The 25,395-nt window shown below is 39.0% G+C and overlaps 1 protein-coding gene across 7 annotated transcripts in view; it reads left to right on the forward strand.

Moving 5' to 3' along the window:
* The window catches only part of SMIM14 (small integral membrane protein 14), a 61,936-nt gene that overhangs the window by 17,900 nt on the left and 18,641 nt on the right, over window positions 1-25,395 (forward strand). For all 7 annotated transcript variants that reach the window (XM_081592416.1, XM_081592436.1, XM_081592427.1 and 4 more), the window contains one exon: window positions 9,476-9,585. In XM_081592416.1, the coding sequence (XP_081448542.1) occupies window positions 9,511-9,585 (75 nt within the window). In that variant the 5' untranslated portion in view covers window positions 9,476-9,510. The remainder of the gene's footprint in view (window positions 1-9,475; window positions 9,586-25,395) is intronic.

Genomic DNA, 25,395 nt, shown 5'->3' on the forward strand with positions numbered 1-25,395 from the left:
GCCCTTCATTTTTAATCATCTTCAGGGTTTTGTCTTTTATTCATACCTTATGATCACATCATTCTTAGTCCTATTGTATTCTTTTAAAATTTTTTCCTCCTGTTGCATTTACCTATATATATGATAAGGAAATTTGGTAGCCATTGGTAAAGCAAGAAGTAAACAAGTAAGGCCATTTTAGGTAAAAGTCATCTAATGGTAATTCCATTCCAAATTAATGTGAGAACTCTTTGTGGGTTAGTCTAGCATATGACTGAATTATTTGCTTTAAAAATTCATGACTGGTTCTCCTAAGCATTTTATGTTAAAAGTACTTTTATGTTATACTTTATAAATATTTACTATTTTGCAGTGTATTACATGGAGAAAGCAATGGCAACCCACTCCAGTACTCTTGCCTGGAAAATCCCACGGACAGAGGAGCCTGGTAGGCTGCAGTCCATGGGGTCGCAACGAGTCAGACAGGACTGAGCGACTTCACTTTCACTTTTCACTTTCATGCGTTGGAGAAGGAAATGGCAACCCACTCCAGTGTTCTTGCCTGGAGAATCCCAGGGACGGCAGAGCCTGGTGGGCTGCCGTTTATGGGGTCGCATAGAGTCGGACACGACTGAAGCGACTTAGCAGTAGTAGCAGTGTATTACAAAAGTATGAGATTAACTTTTATAATCTTGAAACCTATGTTGACATTTTAGTATGTTTTGGGAGTTTTTGTTTACCCCTAGGTATTGTAAAATACATTCTTTTAAAAAAGTATAATTTCTTAAAAAAGAAACCTAGGTGATAATAGCTTCTTGCAAAGATACAGTCAAACCAAATAGTTTCTTCTGTAAGAGAAACCAAGATGAACTCTCACACACATGTAAATACATAAAGGCCTTCCCACCTAAATTTTTAGGCTTGGAAGACATTTTATTTTGTTACTTCCTTTTAGTCCTTAACAATTATGACTATAACAAATAGTTCCAAGGTAAAAGAGCTGAAGTAAAGTTGTCAAAAGAAAATCAAGGGTTTATGGTTACCCTTCAGTTCTTCCAGCTTGTTCCTGTAAGAAGATAGTGTGTTAGTTACAGCATTAAAGAAAACGAGAGTTCTCTCCTAATAATATTTCACATTGTCGTTGGATGTTATGTTTAATTGCTGTTGGGATTTTAGATCTTTTTTCCTATGGTTTACAGTTCTATTAACTCTTTAGCTAACATTCTAATAAATAAATATTTAAATGGAAATAGACCCTTACAAGGAGAAGGCAATGGCACCCCACTCCAGTACTCTTGCCTGGAAAATCCCATGGATGGAGGAGCCTGGTGGGCTACAGTCCATGGGGTTGCTAAGAGTCGGACACGACTGAGCGACTTCACTTTGCCCTTTCATGCACTGGAGAAGGAAATGGCAACCCACTCCAGTATTCTTGCCTGGAGAATCCCAGGGACCGCGGAGCCTGGTGGGCTGCCGTCTATGGGGTCGCACAGAGTCGGACACGACTGAGGCGACTTAGCAGCAGTAGCAGCAGACCCTTACAAATCTGGCTTTGTAGCCACCTAGAAGAAAGGGAAACAAATAACCTATAACACATTCTTAATCTTTGATATAATGGATTAATACTCAATAATATAAAAGAGCTCCTAAAATCAACTAGACAAAAAGAGTTTGAAAAAGAAGAAATAACTTGAAAATTTGTGCAGCCTCATTACATGGGTAATAAAAGCAATGAGACATATTTTGGGGCCTGACATTCTGGCAAAAAAAGGTTTTTTTGGTATATCTAAGTATTATTATACTATTAGTGATGGTAACATTGTATGAATTGCTAACTACTGTGCTATGCAATTAGTAATATGTACTGTGTGCTTTTGATAGAATTGAAATTGGTAAAGGCTTTTTGTGAATGCCTTTAGACCTAGAGATTTCTTTTTTTTTTTTTTACTTAGTCCTACAAAATATGGGCACAGAAATGTTTGTTTGCAACATTATAGTAACAAATGTTGGAAAGACCCTAAATTATCTTTACTAAAGGAATGCTAAAATTGTGTGTTCATCTTTTGGAGTATTATGTAACCATTAAAAAGAATGAAGTAGAGCTTTATATATTGAAAGGTCTTCAAGACTTCTTATGTTACCCAAAAGCAAGCTGCAGAACATGTATAATATGATCTCCTAAAACCTACCAAAATGATGTATGTGTTTATATATTTAAAAGGGTATAAATACACATAAAAAGACCTGAAAGTATTCACACTTGACTGTTAACTATGATACTGTTAACTATGTTACATCTGGGGAAAGGGAGGAGAATTGGGGAGTGAGAAATGGGAAGGTTGACATTTGCCATTTTACTCTATTTACTTCCAAGGATATCACTGATACTAAATAGGTAACACTGATAATGTTGCTGTGTTACAAATATTTGCTCCTAAGAGTGTTTGGCCTAAGAGGAACCACTTTTAAAATGTTTTATTTCCCAAAGAATCAATCCTGTATATAAGCATGCAATTCCATGGCATAATTCTAGAAAACACAGTAATAGAAAAGTAGTATCTACTTTTTTCATCTTTTCCAAAGTTATAAACAGGCAGTTGAATTTGACTCCCCAAAGATGAACTAAGATAAATTAAACCTACCTAGCTAAGAGTCGGATACGACTGAGCAACTTCACTTTCACTTTTCCTTTTCATGCACTGGAGAAGGAAATGGCAACCCACTCCAGTATTCTTGCCTGGAGAATCCCAGGGATGGCGGAGCCTGGTGGGCTGCCGTCTATGGGGTCGCACAGAGTCGGACACGACTGAAGCGACTTATCAGCAGCAGCAGTGTGAGCTAGAGTGTTTAAGGTTCTAACCGCAGATAATAAATTGGTTAACAGCACTGGAAAATTCCTTCAGCACACACAGAAACAGGATGACTCAACCGACTTACTACAGCTGAAGTCTACCAGGGAAGGTTTATTGGTTGTAGGTGGTGGAGAAAATGACCCAGATCTCAGGAATATGGGAAATTGTGTTTGCCCTCCCAGCATACTGAGTGGATTATTTTACTGCTTTCCTGTGCTGAGAGTTGTTGAAGAGTGGATGGTTTGAGAGCTTTAGATGTGTTTTATCCTTTATGCTGCATTAAAAAGTCAGCTGTAAACTGTTTGGTTAATTTACACCCAGAGTCATTGCTATCACAAATATTCATTATAGTGGGAAAATACTGACGTGATATATAAGTTAAATGCTTGTTATGGCAAATCCTAAAATAGAAGAAAGTAGAAATGTATAAAAGCTCTCTTGTATCTATCACTCAACTTCAGTAATTATCAATTCATGGCCACTTTTATTTCTTCTGTGCCATATTTACTTCTCTCCTAGATTATTTTGAACTTCTTCAGTGCACTGTTCTTATTTTTTGTGACTTTGGCCTTTTGTGACCAGTTGGAGTAAAACTGGTTGTCTTCAAGGGTCAAACCGGTAACTTTGATATTATTTAGCATTGTTCTCACATTAGACTTTCCTGGTGGCTCAGACGGTAAAGCGTCTGCCTACAATGTGGGAGACCCGGGTTCAATACCTGGGTGGGGAAGGTCTCCTGGAGAAGGAAATGGCACCCCACTCCAGTACTCTTGCCCGGAAAATCCCATGGACGGAGGAGCCTGGTAGGCTACAGTCCATGGGGTCGCAAAGAGTCGGACACGACCGAGCAAGCGACTTCACTTTCTTTTTCTTCACTTTCTTTTTCTTTCACTTTCACATTAGAGATGTGTATTGAGGAGGCGAATAAGTCCTCTGAAACGTGAACAGCAAAGCATTGTTTTAAGTTACTTTCTATGAAAGGGCTCTTCTAGGCTGGTTTACCAGCATTCTGATTCAATAACCCAGTTTTGTCTTGCCCAGGGTAGAGCAGCTTCTTAATGTCTTTGGCCACCAAGGGGTTTAAATATGGGATGGAATTGGGTACAGTTTTTGCTCTAGTACTTAGCTGCTGATGTGCATTGGTGCTTGTTCTGAGATCCTAGCCAAAAGATAACTGTTTCCATTCTATTTTTTTAAAAAAAGTAATTTTAAAGTGGAAACTCTTAACTGAAAATAGTACATAAAGCAGCTCAAGTTTACATATAGAAATTTCCACAGAAGCATGGCACTATTGAGGAATGTCCTGTTTGTAAACGCATTTTCTTTTTTTACTGGAGACTAATTAAGACCCAGCAGATACTTTTAAATTTTAGTTGATTTACATGTTCCTAGCATATATAGATACAGAGAAAATAAACATTGTCCAAAATGAAAAAATACTTGTTCATTGCTATGGCTTAAGCAAAGAGAGATGTGTTTGGAGACAGAGTGATGACTAAAATAGGCTCCTGCCCCCAAGCTGTGTTTTTGTCTGGAGGGGTGGGTAGTGGTGGAGTCTAATTTTGTAAATCAAATGGATTAAAGAGACCTAAAAATAGCTGTTTTATAATTTTTATAGGTGCTAAAAAGCAAGTCTCCCTTCATTTTATAAAAGTTAGTTTGCTAGTACATTCTTAGAGTATTTCTGTGTTAAGGGACTATAGAACTGGATAGACATAGGACATTTTAGTATTTGAATTTTATTAAAAAAAAACCTTAAGATTATATCTTTTAATTTCAACCAGCATTGTATTGGCCTGGCAAGGCACTGAGAGGGCAGGAGGAAGGACCCGTGTTTGTGGACATTTGCGTATGTCCACACCCAGCACAATCCGAGCCCTTTAACAGTTGAGGAACAGACTTTCAAGGGTGAACTTTATCTACACGTAAGGGTAAATTATGTTTACTTTCAGGGTTTTCTCTACATCGAAAGCTTATCAATTAAAAGAACATATGGACACAGAGTGGCCTCAGACAAAACTGAAGTAGTCAGAGTTTGTATTTGATATTTCCTATCTTCTGGAGAGTAAGACTGTCCAGCTTAGGTTGCCTTGAACTCGGCTTCCCCTCCCCAGACCCACTCCCCTTAGCTCAGGCAAGAAGATACTAGATGGGAAATAGGTTTTCCCTGACTGTTATGCAACTTGATTTCACCTCAGTGTATCTTGGATGTTTCCCCAAATCATCACATAGAAAATTGACTCACTCTTTTCAACAGCTGTATAGGACTTCATGTACTCATACTATTGTTTATTTAATTAGAGCTACGTGGATAAACACTTTGAATTAATATTTTTTGCTCTTATAAAAAACATTGCAGTGGACATCCTTATACAAAAATTTTGCATGTTTATTTGGATATGGATATCTAAGTTATCTATGTAAAATTTCCAATTTTCTGGTCAAAGTGATGTTGAAATTTGCACTTCTTCCATTTTGTAGTTGCTTATTGGCTCTGTTTTCCTTGTGAACATGCTCTCTGCTCCTTTTATCTCTTAGATTGCCATTTTCATACTGATTTTTCAGAACTATCTGTAAATTAAGGAAATTAACCCTGATACGTGTTGAAGGTGTTTTTTTAAAGTTCTTTGTCTTTATTTTACAGTGCATTTTTGGCTTATAGTAATATCACTTTAACTGTCAAAATTATTGATCCTTTACTTTATAGTTTCTTGGAATTATGTTTTTCTACATTCATCCCAGTGACCTGCTTGTGGTTATATATTGTGACTTTTTAAATTTAATTTTTTTATATTTTAAAAGTTTTTATATATATGTACATAGTCATTATAAGAAATGTTTAAAAATTAACAAAATGAATGTCTGTCCTCCAAATTATATTCTCCTCTCCAGAACTGATCACTCATTAAGTTTGATGTATTTTCTTCCAGTCCTTTATGTATGCATCATACTTTAATTTAAAGAAATAGACAGCTATTTTACCATTTCTGAATAGTCCATGGTTTAAAATGGCACCTTTTAAGAAACAGAGCTGAAGATTTTGGCTCTGATTTTTACTAAGAAAGCTCAGACAGTAAACTAGGAAATTTTTCTCAGTGACAGTATATACAAAACCAAACTTTTGGTTATGTAATCTCGTAGAAAACTATATTTTGGATTTCTACCACTATGCCATATGTATAACACAGTTGTTGTTCAGTCGCTCAGTCATGTACAACTTTTTGCAACCCCATGGACTGCAGAATGCTGGACTTCTCTGTGCTTTACCATCTCCTGAAGCTTGCTCAAACTCATGTCTATTGAGTCAGCTATGCCATCCAGCCATCTTGTCCTCTGTTGTCCACTTCTCCTCCTGCCTTCAGTCTTTCCCAGCATCAGGGTCTTTTCTAATGAGTCATCTTTTCGCATCAGGTGGTCAAACTATTGAAGCTTCAACTGCAGCATCAGTCCTTCCAATGAATATTCATGATTGATTTCCTTTAGGATTGACTGGTTTGATCTCCTTGCAGTCCAAGGGACTCTCAAGAGTCTTTTCCAACAACACAGTAGTCCTTTGAAGTTTGTTTTTTAGAATGAAAAGTAAAAGTGTTAGTTGCTCAATCATGTCTGGCTCTTTGCGACTCCATGGACTATAGCCTATCATGGGATCTTCCAGGCAAGAATACTGCAGTGGGTTGCCATTTCCTCCTCCAGGGGATCTTCCCGACCCAGGGATCAGATCGAACCTGCATCTTCTGCATTGCAGGCGGATTCTTTATGGGCTGAAATTCAAATAACAAAGGACCATATGTTGTATGATTCCATTTACATGAATTGTTCATAATAGGCAAATACATGGGGACAGAAAGCCAGTTAGTGTTTACCTAGTACTGGGAGGAAGAGAGGAAAGTGACGAGTGACTGCTAATGGGTAAAGATTTCGTTTTGGAGTTATGAAATGTTTTAAAATTGTGGCAATGATTGCAGTTCTGAGAATATACTTAATATTGAATAGTACGTTTTCAGCGCCCAAACTGTATAGTATGTGATTTATCTCAGTGAAGTTGTTATAAAAAATGAATTCGAGTAATACATATGTGTCTAGATAGAGTAAATATTTCTAAGAATAACTTTTATAAATATTCTAAAAATAAATAAAGTGCCGCTGTTATTATGTTCAAAATTCTGGTAAAATCGTAGGTCAGTTTGTCAACGTTCTATTCTGATCCGTTGCTCTGGTTGACTATTTCTGTGTGTGGCCTCACTTTAAAAAGTTAAATTGCGGGGTACTCTTTCTGCCCCCTTCTGATGCCTATGTCAGAAGCTTTCTCTGTCTCCTTTATACTTTAATAAAACTTTAAAAAAAAAAAAAAGTTAAATTGCTCATGCATCTAGAATTTGTTTTGTTTTAGGAATGAATTTGATGTGTTATTCTTTAGTTCTTCCAGGTTGTACTTAAACACTTCTTCATTTCTTGTATCTTCTTAGTCTTTGCCTCCAGTCATTGTCCAGGATCCTGGATTGTGTTCATTATCATTCTGAATTCTTTTTCCAAAAGGTTGCCTGTCTCCACTTAATTTAGTTGTTTTTCTGGGGTTTTATCATGTTCCTTCATCGGGGACATAATCCTCTGCCTTTTCTGCCTGTCTGACTTTCTGAGATTTGGGGGTTTGTTCTGCAGGTTGCAGGGTTGTAGCTCTTCTTGCTGCTTCTGTCTGCCTTCTGGTGGATGAGGCTATCTAAAAGCTTGTACAAGCTTCCTGATGGGAGGGACTGGTGGTGGGTAGAACTGGGACTTGCTCTAGTGGAGGGTGGGGGCAACTTTAATAAAACTTGAATCCGTTTGTCTGCTGATGGGTGGAGCTGTGTTCCCTCCCTGATCATTGTTTGGCCTGAGGTGACCCAGCGCTGGAGCTTACAGGCTGTATGGTGGGGCTGTTGGTGTCCTCTGAGAGGGCTTCCACCCAGGTGTGCTTCCCCAAACTGCTGCTGTCAGTGCCCTTGTCCCTGGCAGTGAGCCACAGCTGCCCCTTGCCTCTGCAGGAGACCTGCCAACACTAGCAGATAGGCTTGGTTCAGTCTCCTCTGTGGTCACTGCTTCTTTCCTCTGGGTCCTGCTATGCACAAGACTTTATGTGCCCTCCATGAGGTAGTCTCTGCTTTCCCCCGTCCTGTGTAAGTTCTATAATCAAATCCAGCAGACCTTCAAAGTCAGATTCTCTGGGGATTCCTAGTCCTGTTGCCAGACTCTCCAGGATGTGAACCCTGATGTGGGGCCTCAGAACCTTCATTCCAATGGGAGAACATCAGTGGCGTAATTGTTCTCCAGTTCGAGCGTCACCCACCTGACAGTTTTAGGATTTGATTTTTATCATAATTGTGCCCCTCCTGCCATCTCATTATGGCTTCTCCTTTGTCTTTGGATGTGGGGTATCTTTTTTTTGGTGGGTTCCAGTGTCTCCTGTCGATGGTTGTTCATCAGTTAGTTGTGATTTCAGTGTTCTCACAAGAAGAGGGACGTCCTTCTACCCTGCTATCTTGGACAAATCTCCCCACCTGTTACTCTTATTTTTCAAAATCTTCCCAGCCATTTCCTGGCTATTGTCTTGTTAATTCATGTCCTCCTCTCCCCTTCCCCTGACATTGATATCATTTTAGATAACTCATTTTTTTTTTTTCTTTCAGAGGACTTTCCTGGTAGGATAAAGACTCTAAAGTGGACATAGCTTTGGTGGTGTTGCTCAGTTGCTAAGTCATGTCCAAATCTCTGTGACCCCATGGACTGTAGCGTGCTAGGCTTCTCTGTCCATGAGGTTATCCTGGTAGGAATACTGGAGTGGGTTGCCATTTTCTTCTCCATTTGACATAGCTTAGGCTGCTTTAGTAGAACAGCACAAACCGATTGGCTTAAACAACAGACATTTATTTCTCACAGTTCTGGATTTTGGGAGGCCTGTGATTAAGGTGTCTGGTGAGGAATCGCTTCCTCCTTGTGTAGATGGATGCCTTCTTGCTGTATCTTCACATATCAAAGAAAGATACCATGTCTCTTCTTTAAGGGCACTATTCCTGTTTATAAGGGCTCTACTCTGATAACCTTATTACCTCCCAAAGGTAGTGGTGGTGGTTTAGTTGCTCAGTCATGTCCATCTCTTTGTGACTCCATGGACTGCAGCACGCCAGGCTTCCCTGCCCTTCACTGTGTCCTGGAGTTCTCTCAGACTAATGTCCATGGAGTTGATGGTGCCATCCAACCATCCTACCTCCAGATACCATCACCTTGGAGATTAAAGCTTCAACATAAGAGTCTGGGGCGGGCGGCGGTTGGCACAAACATTCAGTCCGTAGCAGTGCTGAGGCTAACAAAGTTAAAGGATTAGGAGATTAAGCAGAATAGGGCTCTAGTAGCATCATCTTCACAGGTGGGACCAGTAGAGTTTATGAAGCCTTTTGCATTTATAGAAAATCAGTCTGCTGATAAAGTGGCAGCCAGTCATTTGTATAGATTCATAATTCATTTAAGATTAGTAATTCATAGATACGAGTCAATAAATTTGAACTATAAAGAAAAGTATTATGAATCTATACATAACATGAATTCTTCATAGCTCAAGAGAAAGAGTAACTCTGAATAGTAGTCTTATGATATTTTTTCCTTCCTCCTAGATTTAAACAGTCAAGTTAAATCGAGCTGGGTAATCATGGCAGAAGGTGGATTCGATCCCTGTGAATGTGTTTGCTCTCATGAACATGCGATGAGAAGGCTGATCAATCTGGTGAGATGAACAGGACAGTCCTATTCAGAACTGAACTGTACCCCCTCTGTCTTGTTTTTGCGAGAGTGTTGGTTATTGGAAAATTTTCATCCGATGGGCACTAAAAATTACTTCATAATAAAAATTCCACAGTTGTTTAAGTCATAATGGCTACAGTGCTTGCCGGCATTTCTTTTTTTGTTTTTCCAAGCATTTCGTTTACTAGAGATAAAAACAGATTGCTGTCTTCATTTATAGTAGCTTTATGTTGGTGGAATTCACCATCGTGATTGGGAAACACACATTTATGTAGACTTTTCTGTATTAATGCATACAGTTTTTGGTTATACAGAGCTCCTTTACCTGATAAACTGTTATGAAATCACACATCCTCTTATGATATAGTTCAAATCCTACTCTAAAAACTGGCATGACAATAAAGATTTCTATATAGATCGTTTCTAAATCCAAAGCAATTATTTGGTAGAGGCAGATTTCTGAACAGGTTTTTGATAGGTTCTATTGGAGTATAGTGAGATTTCAATTGTAGGTTTTTAAAGACTTTCCTAGTCTGTAACCTTAAACACAAAGCTGTTTATGTATTATATAATTTATATATATATATATAATATATATATACATTGTTTATATATTATACTTTATACTTTTTATGTACAAAGGAAAGACTTCAGTATTATTAACAATAAAATACAATTGACCCTTGAACAACAAACTCTTGAACAGGTTTGAACACTGAGGGTCCATTTATGTGCAGATTTTTTTCAGTAGTAAATACTACATACAGTACTGCATGACCTGCAGTTGGTTGAATCTGAGGATACAGGACTGCTTGGTGGAATTGCAGTACATAGGGCCGACTATAAGTTAGATGTGGATTTTCAGCTGTATGGAAGGTTGGCGTCTCTAACCCCTTCATTCAAAGGTCAGCTGTATGTTATTATTATGTTATTGATTATAACATTTTGTTCATTTAGAATAGTCTTGTACAGGGGTATATTATTATAGGCCAGTTAATAAAGGCTGGTTCAAACATTTGCTGAAATACTTGAATTGCTGGTAGTGAATTAGCAAGTTTACTGTTCACTCAGTGTGTATGTAATCAGAAGTGTATTGATTATGAACGGTACTCCTTTGAGAGTTAGCCTGTACTAGGACTTATGATCCTTAAAAATGCCTTAAGAGGGTAGAGATGAACTAGGAACTTAAAAATTAAATCAGACATTTTTGAGTATAGAAATATGGCAGTATCATCTCTCTGATAACTTGACATAAAAATAGATTAATCTGTTCGATGGATGATACAGGGTGCTCGGGGCTGGTGCACCGGGATGACCCAGAGGGATGAAATGGGGAAGGAGGTGGGAGGAGGGTTCTGGAAGAGGAAAACATGTGCACCCATGGTGGATTCATGTCAATGTATGGCAAAACAAATACAATATTATAAAGTTAAAAAATTGATAAATAATTTAACAAATAGATTAATCTGAATAATCCCTTCAGTCATGTCCGACTCTTTGCCACCCTATGGACCATAGCCCACCAGGCTCCTCTTCTGTCCATGGGATTCTCCAGATGAGAATACTGGAGTGGGTTGCTGAGCCCTCCTCCAGGAGATCTTCCTGACCCTGGGATTGAACCAAAGTCTCTTCTGTCTCCTGCATTGATAGGCGTGTTCTTTACTGCTGGCGCCACAGGGAAAGCACCAATCTGAAGAGAGAAGAGTTTAAAAAGTACTGTCTGGGAATTCCCTAGCAGTCCAGTGGTTAGGACTCCATGCTTCCACTGCAGCGGGCCAGGTTCATTCTCTGGTCTGTTAACTAAGATCCCACAGGCTGTGTGGCCCAGCAAAATAAATTAGTAAATAAATTTCTCCTGTTTATTTATAAAGTTTAAGCTGAGAGTTTTAATGTCTTAATTCAATCAAATATAAGGCAGACTTTTTCGAATCACTGTTTTGTTAGGAACAAAAGATAGACTTGTAATCTATTTGTAGTAAAATTTCTCAGGAGATTAGTTTTTAATAAGGATTCCAAATAGGAAAAGGAGTACGTCAAGGCTGTATATTGTCACCCTGCTTATTTAACTTATATGCAGAGTACATCATGAGAAACGCTGGGCTGGAAGAAAAAAAGCTGGAATCAAGTTTGCCGGGAGAAATATCAATAACCTCAGATATGCAGATGATACCACCCTTATGGCAGAAAGTGAAGAAGAACTAAAGAGCCTCTTAATGAAAGTGAAAGAGGAGAGTGAAAAAGTTAGCTTAAAGCTCAACATTCAGAGAACTAAGATCATGGCATCTGGTCCCATCACTTCATGGGAAATGATGGAGAAACAGTGGAAACAGTGTCAGACTTTATTTTTTTGGGCTCCAAAATCATTGCTGATGGTGATTGCAGCCATGAAATTAAAAGATGCTTACTCCTTGGAAGGAAGATTATGACCAACCTAGATAGCATATTTAAAAGCAGAGACGTTACTTTGCCAACAAAAGTCCGTCTAGTCAAGGCTATGGTTTTTCCAGTGGTCACGTATGGATGTGAGAGTTGGACGGTGAAGAAAGCTGAGTGCCGAAGAATTGATGCTTTTGAACCATGGTGTTAGAGAAGACTCTTGAGAGTCCCTTGGACTGCAAGGAGATCCAACCAGTCCATCCTAAAGGAGATCAGTCCTGGGTGTTCATTGGAAGGACTGATGTTGAAGCTGAAACTCCAATACTTTGGCCACCTCGTGTGAAGGGTTGACTCATTGGAAAAGACCCTGATGCTGGGAAGGATTGGGGGCAGGAGGAGAAGGGGACGACAGAGGATGAGATGGCTGGATGGCATCACCGACTCGATGGACATGGGTTTGGGTAAACTCCGGGAGTTAGCGATGGACAGGGAGGCCTGGCGTCCTGCGATTCATGGGGTCACAAAGAGTCAGACACGACTGAGCGACTGAACTGAATTGAATATGTGTATAGGTAAAGAGTATGAGTTACACACAAAAAGGGGACACAAATGACTTAATAGTTATTTGAAAATCTTCAATCTCAGTAATAATGAAAAATGTAAGATAAGGTTTCCTTTTTTAACTACAAATACTTTGGGAGTTTTGGGGGGGTTTTTTGCTTTTTTTTTTCAGCAGAGAGGGAGATATTTTTTAATAGGACTATCTAATATTGGTACTGTTAGCACTGCTGACAGTAAGTTGGCAGGTACATTTTGGAAATCCGTTGGCAATATATATCAAGTTCTGTAGAAGTATCACATCCATTGACCAATTTTCACTACTGGGAAATTAATGAAATAGTTTTAAAAAGAGTAAGATGATAAAGACATGAATTACATTTGTATTAATATGATGGGCAAAAAATAGGGAAATAACCTATATGAACAATGGTAATGGAAAGGATAATGTTGTATGTTAGGATCTAAAAAATGTGAGGATGGAAATAATTTTAAATGACTATTAGGAAGTTAATAACATTTTATGATGGAAAAAATCTAGAAATAATCTAAATGTACAATGGTAATGGAATGTATGAATATGTAAAATTATGTTTTAGGCATTAACAAACTTGAAGATATCTTCCTTTTCTGATCCAGACCTACTTTGATTTTTGCACTAGAAGTAGAAAGTGTAATTCAAATATATATGCCCCATGTACTCATAAAGTATTCTGATATATATTCCTATAACTGTTGGCATTGGTTACTCCAATATTTTGGCCACCTCATGCGAAGAGTTGACTCATTGGAAAAGACCTTGATGCTGGGAAGGATTGGGGGCAGGAGGAGAAGGGGACGACAGAGGACGAGATGGCTGGATGGCATCACCGACTCGATGGACATGAGTTTGGGTAAACTCCAGGAGTTGGTGATGGACAGGGAGGCCTGGCATGCTGTAATTTATGGGGTCGCAAAGAGTTGGACATGACTGAGCGACTGAACTGAACCTCTTAGATTTTAGTATAATACTTTTTATCTTTAACATACTTTATTTTATTAGCTTTGCTGCTTTTTACGAGTTAGCTAAAACTAAGCCCTGCTTTTTAGGATTCCCTGTACACGTCTATTCTCTTTAGTAGATTGTCAAGGAAGCCATGTTTTGCTTTTTTTTCTAATGAGCATATTATTTCATGTTTGATGATACATTATTTATAGCAATCTTGGTTTGCAATAGTAATTTGGTGATAAAATAGATTTCAGATTTTACAAATCTTTTAAAAGTCCACACCTCTTAGTGTGTGCTAGATATTTTCACATCAGTATAAATTACTGACGAATGATCCATTTGTGTATAACATGCTGATAGTTTGATAGATGTTGAATTGTGGTTTTTAGTTTTTATGTCATTTGTATTGTTTTATTTAAATTCAGAATCAAGCAGCATTTTGGGGTCATAACTACTCTTTGTTGGTATTCAGTTCAGTCGCTCAGTCGTTGTTGGTATTTAAGTGCTTTCTAAACGTTTTTTCTAAAGAAGTGTGTTTAGAAATACGATCTCTAAATTCAGAAATTCAAATATTTCTGAATAATACTATTTATAGTAATCAAAAGTTATAAGCAACCTAAATGTCAACTAGTAGAGCAGTGATTATATCATGGAAATTATATGATAAAATCTTGTTTGTAATAGTTGTATTTGAAAAATATTTAAAAACAGAAGGGAAAAAAAAATAAAAAAATTAAAAAAAAAAAACAGAAGGGAAATAATGTGTGTTATATGAAATGAAAAAAAAAGATACACAAATGGCATTTAGTATGATCTTGCTTTTGTGTGCACACATACTTCATATATATGTGTACATAGGAAGAAAGACTAGAAGAGAATACATCAAAATGTTAAAATTGGGCATCTCTGGATTGTAGAATATAGAGTGAGACTTCCCTTATAGTGTCCTGTATTTTCTGTGATGATAAATCTTATAATCAGAAAAAGGGTGTCTAATGAAAGCTGTCAACATTTTCATTTAAATGTTATCAGTATTCCTTTTGTAATACATTAGGCTTCTTTTCTACCTCTCATGCATGTGTTATCTTCTCCGTACACTTCACAGGATCCTTTTTTCACAGTATCTATTGTCTTATTACCTTATAGAACTCTTTAACTCTACAGCTGGCATTTTAAAAGCAGTTTATCTGCTTTTAATGTATTTTTCTATATTAGTCATAGCTACCAGAATGTAGATGTCTGCACACTCAGGAAACTCACAGGTATAATAATACTGTGTTATAGTGTGATGACAGGGCAGAGATTCTTATTTTTTAAAAAACTGGACATTTAATTCATCTTGTAATAAAGTAACATCTCATTAATTTCAAGTCCTAATTTGGAACTTCTGTTATTTTCAACTTCATGTATAATAAAATTGGATTTTCTTATAGGTTAGAGTATTACCAATTCCTGAGAATTTAAAAAGCTAATAGCAAGTAAAAACTTGAAAGTTGAGGATTTTAATGATTGGTTATGATTAGCTCATTAGCTGTATGTTGCTAATGAGTTGCAGTTTTGTTTGGCCTAGTCTGTGGAAATAGGTGGGCTTTGCCAAGGAATATATTCAACTTAGGCGCAGTTAAGATTTTACCATTAGTTCCTTTACATTTTAATAAAGTTCTGTTCATTCATAATTTAAAACTAATTTATCTTCCTGACTTAGTAATTATCAATTGTAAGTTCTTCGTTGTAAGTAATGAAAGTTCTAACTGATTTAAGCAGAAAAAGGACATATTAAAAAAGTATTATGTGGCTCACATTGAATAGACTGGCATGGAAAATAAATAGGATCAAAGGGAATGTAAATACAAAAACGAGCCCATGCTTTTAAAACTGGCCCAGCCACAAAGCTGCTGCTCCTGAATTTCAGACTTTTGTATATTCAGCTGTTGATACACTATCTCCATTTGGACAAATAGACATTTTATACTTGATGTGTGCATAACTAGACTTTTCTTACCCCCAACCTTATACTTCTGTCTTCTCTCTCTCTCTTTTTTTTGACCGCACCATGCAGCATTTTAGTTCCCTGACCAGGGATTGAACCTGGGCCACAGCAGTGAAAGCACTGAGTCCTAACCATAGGACTGCCAGGCAATTCCCTGTCTTCTCCATTCACTCCATTATTCTGGTTGCTCAGGCAACAGTGTTTGCATCATTTTTTACTCTATTCTTTCAACCCAATGGCTAATGCAGAAACCAGGGGTCAGTTTTAAAAAGTCTCTTTGGATCAACCTTAAAAGTATATATCCAGAATCCAGCCCTTTCTCATACTTCCAGTGCAACACCCTAGTCTAACCTACACTGGCATTTTTGCCAGGATTATTGAAATTTGCCTTCTTGTCAGTCTCCTTGCTTCTATCCTCTTGTCATCTCCATTCTCTTCAACTGTAGTCTCACTACAGCAGCTGAAATGATTATTCCTGATAAGTCAGGTAATATACCTCCTTTACTCACAGTTATGCAGTAGCTCCCCATTCAGACATTTGTAGTGGAAAAAAAACTAAGGACTTCCCTGGTGGACCAGTGTTTAAAACTCTGCACCCCCACTGCAGGTGGCACAAGTTTGATCGTTTGTTTGGGGGTCTAAGATCCTACATGTCGTGCTGCACAACCAAAAAAAAACCCACAAAATTTATGTGGCCCTATGTAATCTGTCCTCCTTTACCCCACTGGTTCCTCTTTGCTCACTTAGTTCTACCAGTTGCCATTCCTGAAAAATACAGGTCACATCCAAAGGATCAAGAGTCTAAATGACTTTAGACTTTTCAACAGCAAAACTAGAAGGCAACAACACAATGACTTTAAATTCTGAAGGGAAATTATTACCAATCCATCATTCTATATCCAACTAAACTGTCAATCAAATAGGATCTTCAAAAATTTTGCCTCATGTACTGCTTCTTTCACTGCTGAGTTCAGGTTTGATCCCTGGTTGGAGAACTAGGATCACACAAGTCACATGGCATGGCCGAGAAAAAACAGAAAGACATGGAGGTAAATGCTAAAATAATCAGCTAAAAGTTGAAAGTGGTATGCCTCTGTGGAGGGGGAAATAGGAAGCGGTGAGGAAATGCTCTTTTGGAGAATAAACTGATAGAACAGTTTAAGTTGTTTACATGCATAACTAATAAAAATTAAAGAGCAAAAGCCTCACAAGTTAGTGAATACAAAAAGAAGGTGCGATTTGTAGATAACTAATTATGTTGTGTGTCTTTCCCTCTCTATGGAATATAAAGTGCTACCAGGCAGAAATCAGGATTACTGCTTTTTAAAGGAAAGTGGAAGATATTCATGGGAGGGCTGCTAGTTGGGTATTAAGGACCAAGACAGAAGCCAGGGTAACCCCAACCTCTATAGTGTATGTAAAATAGAAAGGAAAAAAAGGATGCGTGGTCCAAGAATGAAACGTACTAGTAAGACTTAAAATGAAGCCTTCCCTACTTGGAGCCTTAAGAGGTTCTCTAGGCTGCCTACATGGGTCCCTGGAGTAGGAAATGGCAATCCACTCCAATATTCTTGCCTGGAGAATCCCATGGACAGAGGAGGCTGGTGGGCTACAGTACATGCAGGCTGCCTGCATGCTTCCTTGATAAGGGACACTGTTTGTATACCCTAACTGCTCACCCAGCCTAGTCCTTCATTAATAAATATGAACAGAAAAACAAGCAAAGAGTTGAAGAAAACGAGTACTACAATGTGGTCTCAGGTACAGCTACCTTAGAAGGCAAGAGGAAATAGATCCTTCTGATACGAAAAGTCGTAATGGGGAGTTCCTTGGTGGCCCAGTGGGTTAAGAATCCACCTGCCAATGCAGGGGACACGGGTTTGATCCTTGATGGGGGAACTAAGATCCCATGTGCTGCAACTACTGATGCGCAGGTGCTCTAGAGCCTGTGCTGCTCAATAAGAGAAGCAACCACGACGAGAAGCCCAAGCACTGCAAATGGAGAGTAGTGCGGCAATGAAGACCCAGTGCGGCCAAAAAAACAAAAGCAAGTCATGATAAATGTATAGCTATAAATACTGACCCATACAAGTAGGTTGTGCTGGTCTTAAGTACCACTGGCAACGTGATTTTTTTAAGTGGTAAAGTTACAACATCACCAAATTCTTGATGGAGTTAAAAACAAAATTAATATCTTCCCTTGATTTAAATGTGGAAGTCCAGTTAAATTCCTCGATAATTCTATATCAAGTAAAACCACCCAAAAAATAACTTTGTGTTATTCTTTGAACTGGGCTTAGATTTTAGGCCTAGGTTTTTCACTTACATGAATACGTGACAGGACCTTTGAAAGTTAGGGGGGATGCCAGCCAGTCACAACAACCAAAGAGCTGCTTTGCAGATGTCCAGATGCCCTAGTACTGGCACACTTGAGAACCTTTGAATAGGGGGAGAATTAGGGTTCATAAAAAAAAGGAAATCCAAATAAGCTGAAGGCAGACATGAAGAAGAAAAGCATGGTTAATAGAAAGCATAAAGTAAAATGTTGTATGTGAGTGGATTATACTCTCTTATTAAAAGAGGCAGATTGGAGTTTTTAAATGCTATTTACAGGGGAGATAGACACTGAAAACAAAATATCATAGATAAGTGATAAATGAGTGGAGAGGGGGGAAGCTGTCCCAAAAGGATGTGGTATTCTTAATGTCAGACAAAATAGACTCCAAAGCCAAAACAGTTGAACACAGGAATAATACCGTCAAAAGATAGAATCCATCGTGTTTGGAACAAGCTATTTATGTCCCAAACAACAGAGAATGCAAAAACTATTAGAAATGAAAGAAGAAACATATTTTGGAAGTGTCTGAGAAATGTTAGTGAAAGCCATAGAGATGCCTTTGCAAGGTTCAGGTTAGAGTGTGTGTAGGTCAGGGTTCCCTGGTGGTCTTGTGGTTAGAAATCCATCTGCTAGTGCAGGGAACTCAGGTTTAATCTCTGGTGGGGGAGGATCCCACACGGTGCGGAGCAACTAGGCCCATGTGCCACAACTACTGAAGCCCAGGCACTAGAGCCTGAGCTACTGCAATGAGAAGTCCAGGCACCATAACAAAGAGTTGCCCCCGACTTGGCGCAACTAGAGAAAGGCTGCACACAGCAGCTAACACCCAGCCCAGTCTAAAATAAATAATCTTAATCAGCTGATAAAGAATCCATCTGCAATGCAGGAGACCTAGGTTCGATCCCTGGGTCGGGAAGATCCCCTGGAGGAGAGCATGGCAACCCACTCCAGTATTCATGCCTGGAGAATCCCCATGGACAGAGGAGTCTGGTGGGCTACAGTCCATCGGGTTGCAAAAACACCACTAAGCGACTAAGCACAGTGCCCAAAAAGAAGAAAAAAATGTGTAGGTCAAGGTAACATTTGTAAATGTGTAGAAGAGGATCTAAGGAATATATCTCAGATGCATAACAATGGTTATATTGGAGAGAGTTTGACAGGAGTGTAGGCGCTATTTTTAAAACCATAGAAAGTCTCTGATGCTGATCCTCCTTTTTTAAAAAAATAGTTTTATTTATTTTTAGTTGAACTGAGTCTTCTTTGCTGTGATGGTTTTTCTCTAGTGGTGAGCGGGGGCTACTCTTCATTGTGGTTTGCAGGCTTCTCATTGCATTAGCTTCTCGTTGCAGAGGGGCAAGTAGGCTCAGTAGTTGCGGCTCCCAGACTGTAGAGCTCAGGCACAGCAGTTGTGGCACGTGCACTTACTTCGCTGTTGCCTGTGGGATCTTCCCGGATCAGGGCTCGGACCGTGTCTCCTGCCTTGGGCAGGTAGACTCTTTACCACTGAGCCACCAGGGAAGCCCGTGGATTCTCCTTTTACAGATGCGGACACTGAGTGAGGTACAGAGGGGTTTAGTCACTTTTCCTAAGTGTTAAAGCTGACCAGCGAGTCACAGAGGCACACTTGGGCTTGACGTTTAGCTCCAGCCCTGTGCTGTTTCTTCAGTATGGTGATCTGCCCTGCTCCCTGTTGGTTTCCGTCAGGTACCTTAAAAAGCACTGTATTTGTGATCAGGGGTGGGTGGGTAGAAGGATAGGAGAAAAAAGTGAAGGAGACTCTTCACTACTTTTTTACCTTTTAAAACTATGTGAGTACATTACTTACTCAAGTAATTAACTTAAAAATAAAACTTTGTTAGCATTTCAAAAGCATTATAAGCAGTACATTTATATACAAAAATTAATTAGACTTTTCCCACTGAATAGTAAAGTTTTTGAATGCACTGTTACAAAGAAAATATATTCTACAATATTTATTAGCCTTTTAATAACTTTAATAAGACTGTCTTATCTTACCTTTGTTGATTTCTAAATTGGTAGAATTTTTCTCATGTTAAAATTATATATAAAATTAGGAAAACCTTGTATGTCTCCTAAGGCTAAATGGACATTAACAGCAGTTCACACTCTGTACCACTGCCTCATCAGTGCTGTGTAAGGTCTGATTATTTAACTGCTAAGCTGTACCAGTACAAAGAATATAAATCTGGTTCGTGCATTTTACTGTACATTTCCAATAAGACTTTTAAAGCAAATGACTATATCTCTGACTACATTCTCATAGGAGTGTTTTAAATGATACATTACAAACAGTGGTTCAGTTCAAGGCTGGTAAAACTGCAGTACAAAGAATGCCCATTTTGGGGTGCTCATGACAAAGCTTTACTTACTCTACTGGCATGGTGCCTTCCTATGATTCAATTACAGTGTTAGGTTACACAAGTATCAGACTGTTCTTAATGCAGTTGTGTTTTGCCAGGCACGTGTTTTGCCAGGTTTTCTTTGCCAGGTTTTTTTAATGTTCAGAAACATTAAAAAATGGAGGCATTATCTGACGTTACTGATACCTTTCTATCCTAGCCTAACACTCTAATTAGAACTATAATGCTTTACTCATTAGATACTGGCTAATAAGACTTAAAGAGGTGGATAGGAATATGCAGTAAATCCCTTTCAGTTAAAATCAGGTATCTTTATCATGTTACATATAATTCTGTGTTTCATTTCTTGATTTAATGGTGGTAATACATCTATTGATAAATATTGCTTTTTACTGATGTAGTAGTAGAATACTATTAGGTAGAAAGATGTCAACACAAAATCACAATCTAATTATAAATCATTCTTTTAAGTTGTATAATTTTTGTGTATGTGTCGGAGGGTATTTTTTTAAAGAGGTGTTTCCTTATAACTAATATATTTAGTTTGTTTTGTTTTTTAAAAAATCACTTGTATTTCCTTACAAACATAAAGATGGCCTGGAGAGAGGCTTTTTCAATTCCCACTGAAGCCACTTGCAGAATTATTCTGTTTTTATCCTCTTCTGCTCTCTTGTCACTTCCTTCTCCTATTCTCCTCAACTGGCTGTCTCTTAGCATACAGTTTCCTCTATTAATGATAGGAGTTCCAGAAGGAGAGAACAGATGGATTTAGAAATGTGAATTTAGATTATGTTTTGTGTTTTTCCTCTTCTGTTGTAACCTAAGATTTGGAATGCAGATAATTCCTTTTTTGTTTGTTGAGCTCTGTAGTTCAGCCCTTATCTAAACAGCGTACCTGAAACTTCAGCATCTTTAATTTACTTAAACTTGTTTCTGTATTAAAGTACTATAAGCATGTGCTCTGGGAGATCATTTGTCCAATTCCCCTTAAAAGCCTGAAGGCCTTGTAAATTGTGACTAATGTCCACTGTACTTAAATAAATCACATTAAGTAAGACCTGTTATTGGCCTGGAAGATGTATGCCTGAAAAATTTAAGAAACTTCTATACCCAGCAAATGTTATCTACTGCTAGTATCTTTTCCTCTTAATATATATTTTTTAAAATGTTTAATTACTGATATAAAAAAATAGTAATATTTTTTCAAAAAAGCAATCAACACATTAAAAGTAAGACCAAACTCCTCACTCATTTCTCTGTATCTGGCATATTCCTACTTCCCTAGATGAATTTGGTATGCATTTTCCCAGATCTTTCTAACAAACATTTAGATACTATGATTTATATATTTTATCCCCAATTTAATAGTATTGAGCGTTTTCCATGTTGCTATAAAGACTTTTTAATAATACGGTTGACTTCGGATTTTTACTTTAGTCAGTAAAGGAAATGTTCGTGTATTTCCTTCTTTCAAATCTTAATATTTTTTATCAATATCATCTAGCCACTGGAAAACTAAATAGTCCTGTGATTTATGGTACAATTGATTTTACCAATTAGAAAGTGCTGACCTTGAAAAGAAAAAAGTCAGTTATTTTACCAGCAAAAATGGATTTATTTGGAAATAGCAGAGAATTGCAATTCAGCACAAGCAAGCCACAGTGAAAGCCATAGGCAAGTCCAAGGAACATTATTTTTTTTTTTTTTGAAAAACAAAAAAACTTTATTTCTGTAAACCGTTTTGAGTGCGGATGCTCTTGACGACCCCAACGCAGCACAGACTTCCCCCAACGAAATGAGCAAGGAAAAGAGAAAAAGAACGCTACCAAAAGTGCTCATGAACAACCAAGACAATCGCATCTTTCTTTGAAAAAAAGGAAATCCTTTGGCCCCTGTGGTGCCACTGAGGATTAAACCCACAGACTCTCTGGTCCCACAAGGGCGGGGCTCCCGCTGCACACGCTCTGTCCCCTGCTGTCCTTGCTGATCGGCTGGACCTCAGTTCCCATCCTGCACCCCGGGCCTCTCTCCCTAACATCCTCATCACTTGGGGAGCCCAGGACGTGACCCCTGAAAGACTCCTCCTGTTGAATCTGGACTTAGACCTTTGCCCCCACTCCACGCCGTCCTGAGATTTCGATCAAGAGGGTGGGAACGGGCCACTTCAGACCGATGGCAAAGCCAGGCAACTTTTAAGGCAAATTTTCTCTCTTCTCTTCTGGTCTGAGTCAGGCCTGCGCTTCTCTCCACCAAGCACCGTCTCGGATGGGCATGGAGCTTAGGCAACTTGGAATGGGGGGTTGGGGGGGCTCTGGAGCAACTCTCAGGGGCATGAGCCTGGCTAGCGGGACTCATGTGTGCTTGTGAAGGCCGCTGTTGAGGGCACGGCTCCCGGCACAGCCGTTGCCTCAGCGGGAAGCAGGCAGGCGCCAAGGAAAACCGAGAGAGCAGCGTGACCCAGGTGCCACAAGCGACACGAGGTTGGTGGATGAAGCCGGGCAGGCTGCTTGTGCGTCAGAGAAATATCAGGAAAGGGTCACCACTGGAGGCGCCTCCAATCTGATGATGCATGTGACCTTGGCATCAAAATGATTTTTCTTTAGAATAAGAAAGAAGGGCAAGGAGAAAGAATAAAAGAGAAAAGAAAGATGTTCAATGAGCTTCAAGGGCTAGAACACGGCATGTGCACAAGGGAAGTGGGGAGGGGAGGTGGATATTGGACGGGGTGGTGGGCGTCGCCTCTCATCACGTCTCAAGGGAACATTATTTTATAGAGAAAAAGGAGAAAGTTGGGAGGGGTCGTTCTGAACAAAAGCCCATTGGAGAAAAGTGAGACTTCAGGGTGATGATGGTTTCTCATTGGCTAAGTTGCTGGGGTAATCAATTTCTTATAGGAGATGCAATGTACATCTGTACCATTGTGGCCTATAATTAATGACTCTTTTACTGAGGTCTGTAACAATCGATAAATCTTATGATTGGCATCAAATTGTACTGTGTGAGAGCTCTCCCTTCTGGCCTCCTGGTTTTCCTTTGTTTTCACAGAAGGGGGGTTATGTTTTTTTTAAAAGACAACAATAACTGGTGCATGTCTTCATGGCCCAAAATTCAAGGAGTACTAAGTGTAGAAAGGGAAAAATAAGAATCTCCCTATGTGTGCCAGCCTCTCATTGCCACTTTACTAATTATAAGCTATTCACAGTTTCTTTTATATTCCCATTGTTAGGACTGTGTAACAAATTACCCTGAAACTTAGTGGCATAAAAAAACCTTTTAATTAAGTTGACAAACTCTGTGTCTGGAGTTCATACAGAGCACAGTGGAGATGGCCAGTGTGCTGCATAATGTCTGGGTTCTTAGCTGGAAGACTGAGAGGCTGGGAGCAGGAAGAGCATTAAAGGCTTGCTCACTCACTGTCTGGCAGTTGACGCTGGCTGGTAGCTGAAACCCTGCCTAGCACTGTCAGCCAGAACACCTACATGTGGCCCTTCATGTGGCTTCTTGACTTCCTCACAGCACAGTGGTGTGGTTCCAAGGGCAAGAATACATCCCAGGAGAGGATGAGGAAGGGAAAGAACCGTGCAGTGGCTAGATACTTCTTATGACCTAGCCGAAGATGTCACATATAACACTTCTGCCATACTTTTGGTTGTAGCAGTGCTGAGCCTGCTCAGCTTCAAGAAGAGAGGCAATAGACTTCACCTCTTTTTTAAATTGAAGTATAATTGATAACTAACATTAGTTTCAGGTGTATGACTTATATGTATTGGGAAATGACCACCACAGCAAGTCTAGTTAACACTTGTCACCATACACAGTTATAGTATGTGTATGTATGTATTGTATGTACATAATTTTTCTAGTTATGCGAACTATTAATATCTACTCTCTTAGCAACTTTCAAGTATGCATATGGTATTATTAACTATAATCACTCAGTTCAGTTCAGTTCAGTCGCTCAGTTGTGTCCGACTCTTTGTGACACCATGAACTGCAGCATACCAGGCCTCCCTGTCCATCACCAATTCCCGGAGTCTACCCAAACCCATGTCCATCGAGTTGGTGATGCCATCCAGCCATCTCATCCTCTGTCGTCCCCTTCTCCTGCCCTCAATCCTTCCCAGCATCAAGGTCTTTTCCAATGAGTCAACTCTTCGCATGAGGTGGCCAAAGTATTGGAGTTTCAGCTTCAACATCAGTCCTTCCAATGAATACTCAGGACTGATCTCCTTTAGGATGGACTGGTTGGATCTCCTTGCAGTCCAAGGGACTCTCAAGAGTCTTCTCCAACATCATAGTTCAAAAGCCTCAATTCTGCGGCACTCAGCTTTCTTTATAGTCCAACTCTCACATCCATACATGACCACTGGAAAAACCATAGCCTTGACTAGACGGACCTTTGTTGGCCAAGTAATGTCTCTGCTTTTAAATATGCTGTCTAGGTTGGTCATAACTTTCCTTCCAAGGAGTAAGCGTCTTTTAATTTCATGGCTGCAGTCACCATCTGCTGTGATTTTGGAGACCAAAAAATAAAGTCTGACACTGTTTCCACTGTTTCCCCATCTGTTTCCCATGAAGTGATGGGACCAGATGCCATGATCTTAGTTTTCTGAATGTTGCGCTTTTAAGCCAACTTTTTCACTCTACTCTTTCACTTTCATCAAGAGGCTCTTTAGTTCTTCTTTACTTTCTGCTGTAAGTGTGGTGTCATCTGCACATCTTAGGTTATTGATATTTCTCCTGGCAATCTTGATTCCAGCTTGTGTTTCTTCCAGCCCAGCGTTTCTCATGATGTACTCTGCATATAAGTTAAATAAGCAGGGTGACAGTATACAGCCTTGATGTACTCCTGTCCCAGTTTGGAACCAGTCTGTTGTTCCATGTCCAGTTCTAACTGTTGCTTCCTGACCTGCATACAGGTTTCTCAAGAGACAGATCAGATGGTCTGGTATTCCCATCTCTTTCAGAATTTTCCACAGTTTATTGTGATCCACACAGTCAAAGGCTTTGGCATAGTCAATAAAGCAGAAATAGATGTTTTTCTGGAACTCGCTTGCTTTTTCGATGATCCATTGGATGTTGGCAATTTGATCTCTGGTTCCTCTGCCTTTTCTAAAACCAGGTTGAACATCTGGAAATTCACGGTTCACGTATTGCTGAAG

The sequence above is a fragment of the Giraffa tippelskirchi genome, chromosome 1 (genome assembly GCF_054371585.1).
Source record: "Giraffa tippelskirchi isolate mGirTip1 chromosome 1, T2T-mGirTip1v1.2.pri, whole genome shotgun sequence".
NCBI classification, from domain to species: Eukaryota; Metazoa; Chordata; class Mammalia; order Artiodactyla; family Giraffidae; genus Giraffa; species Giraffa tippelskirchi.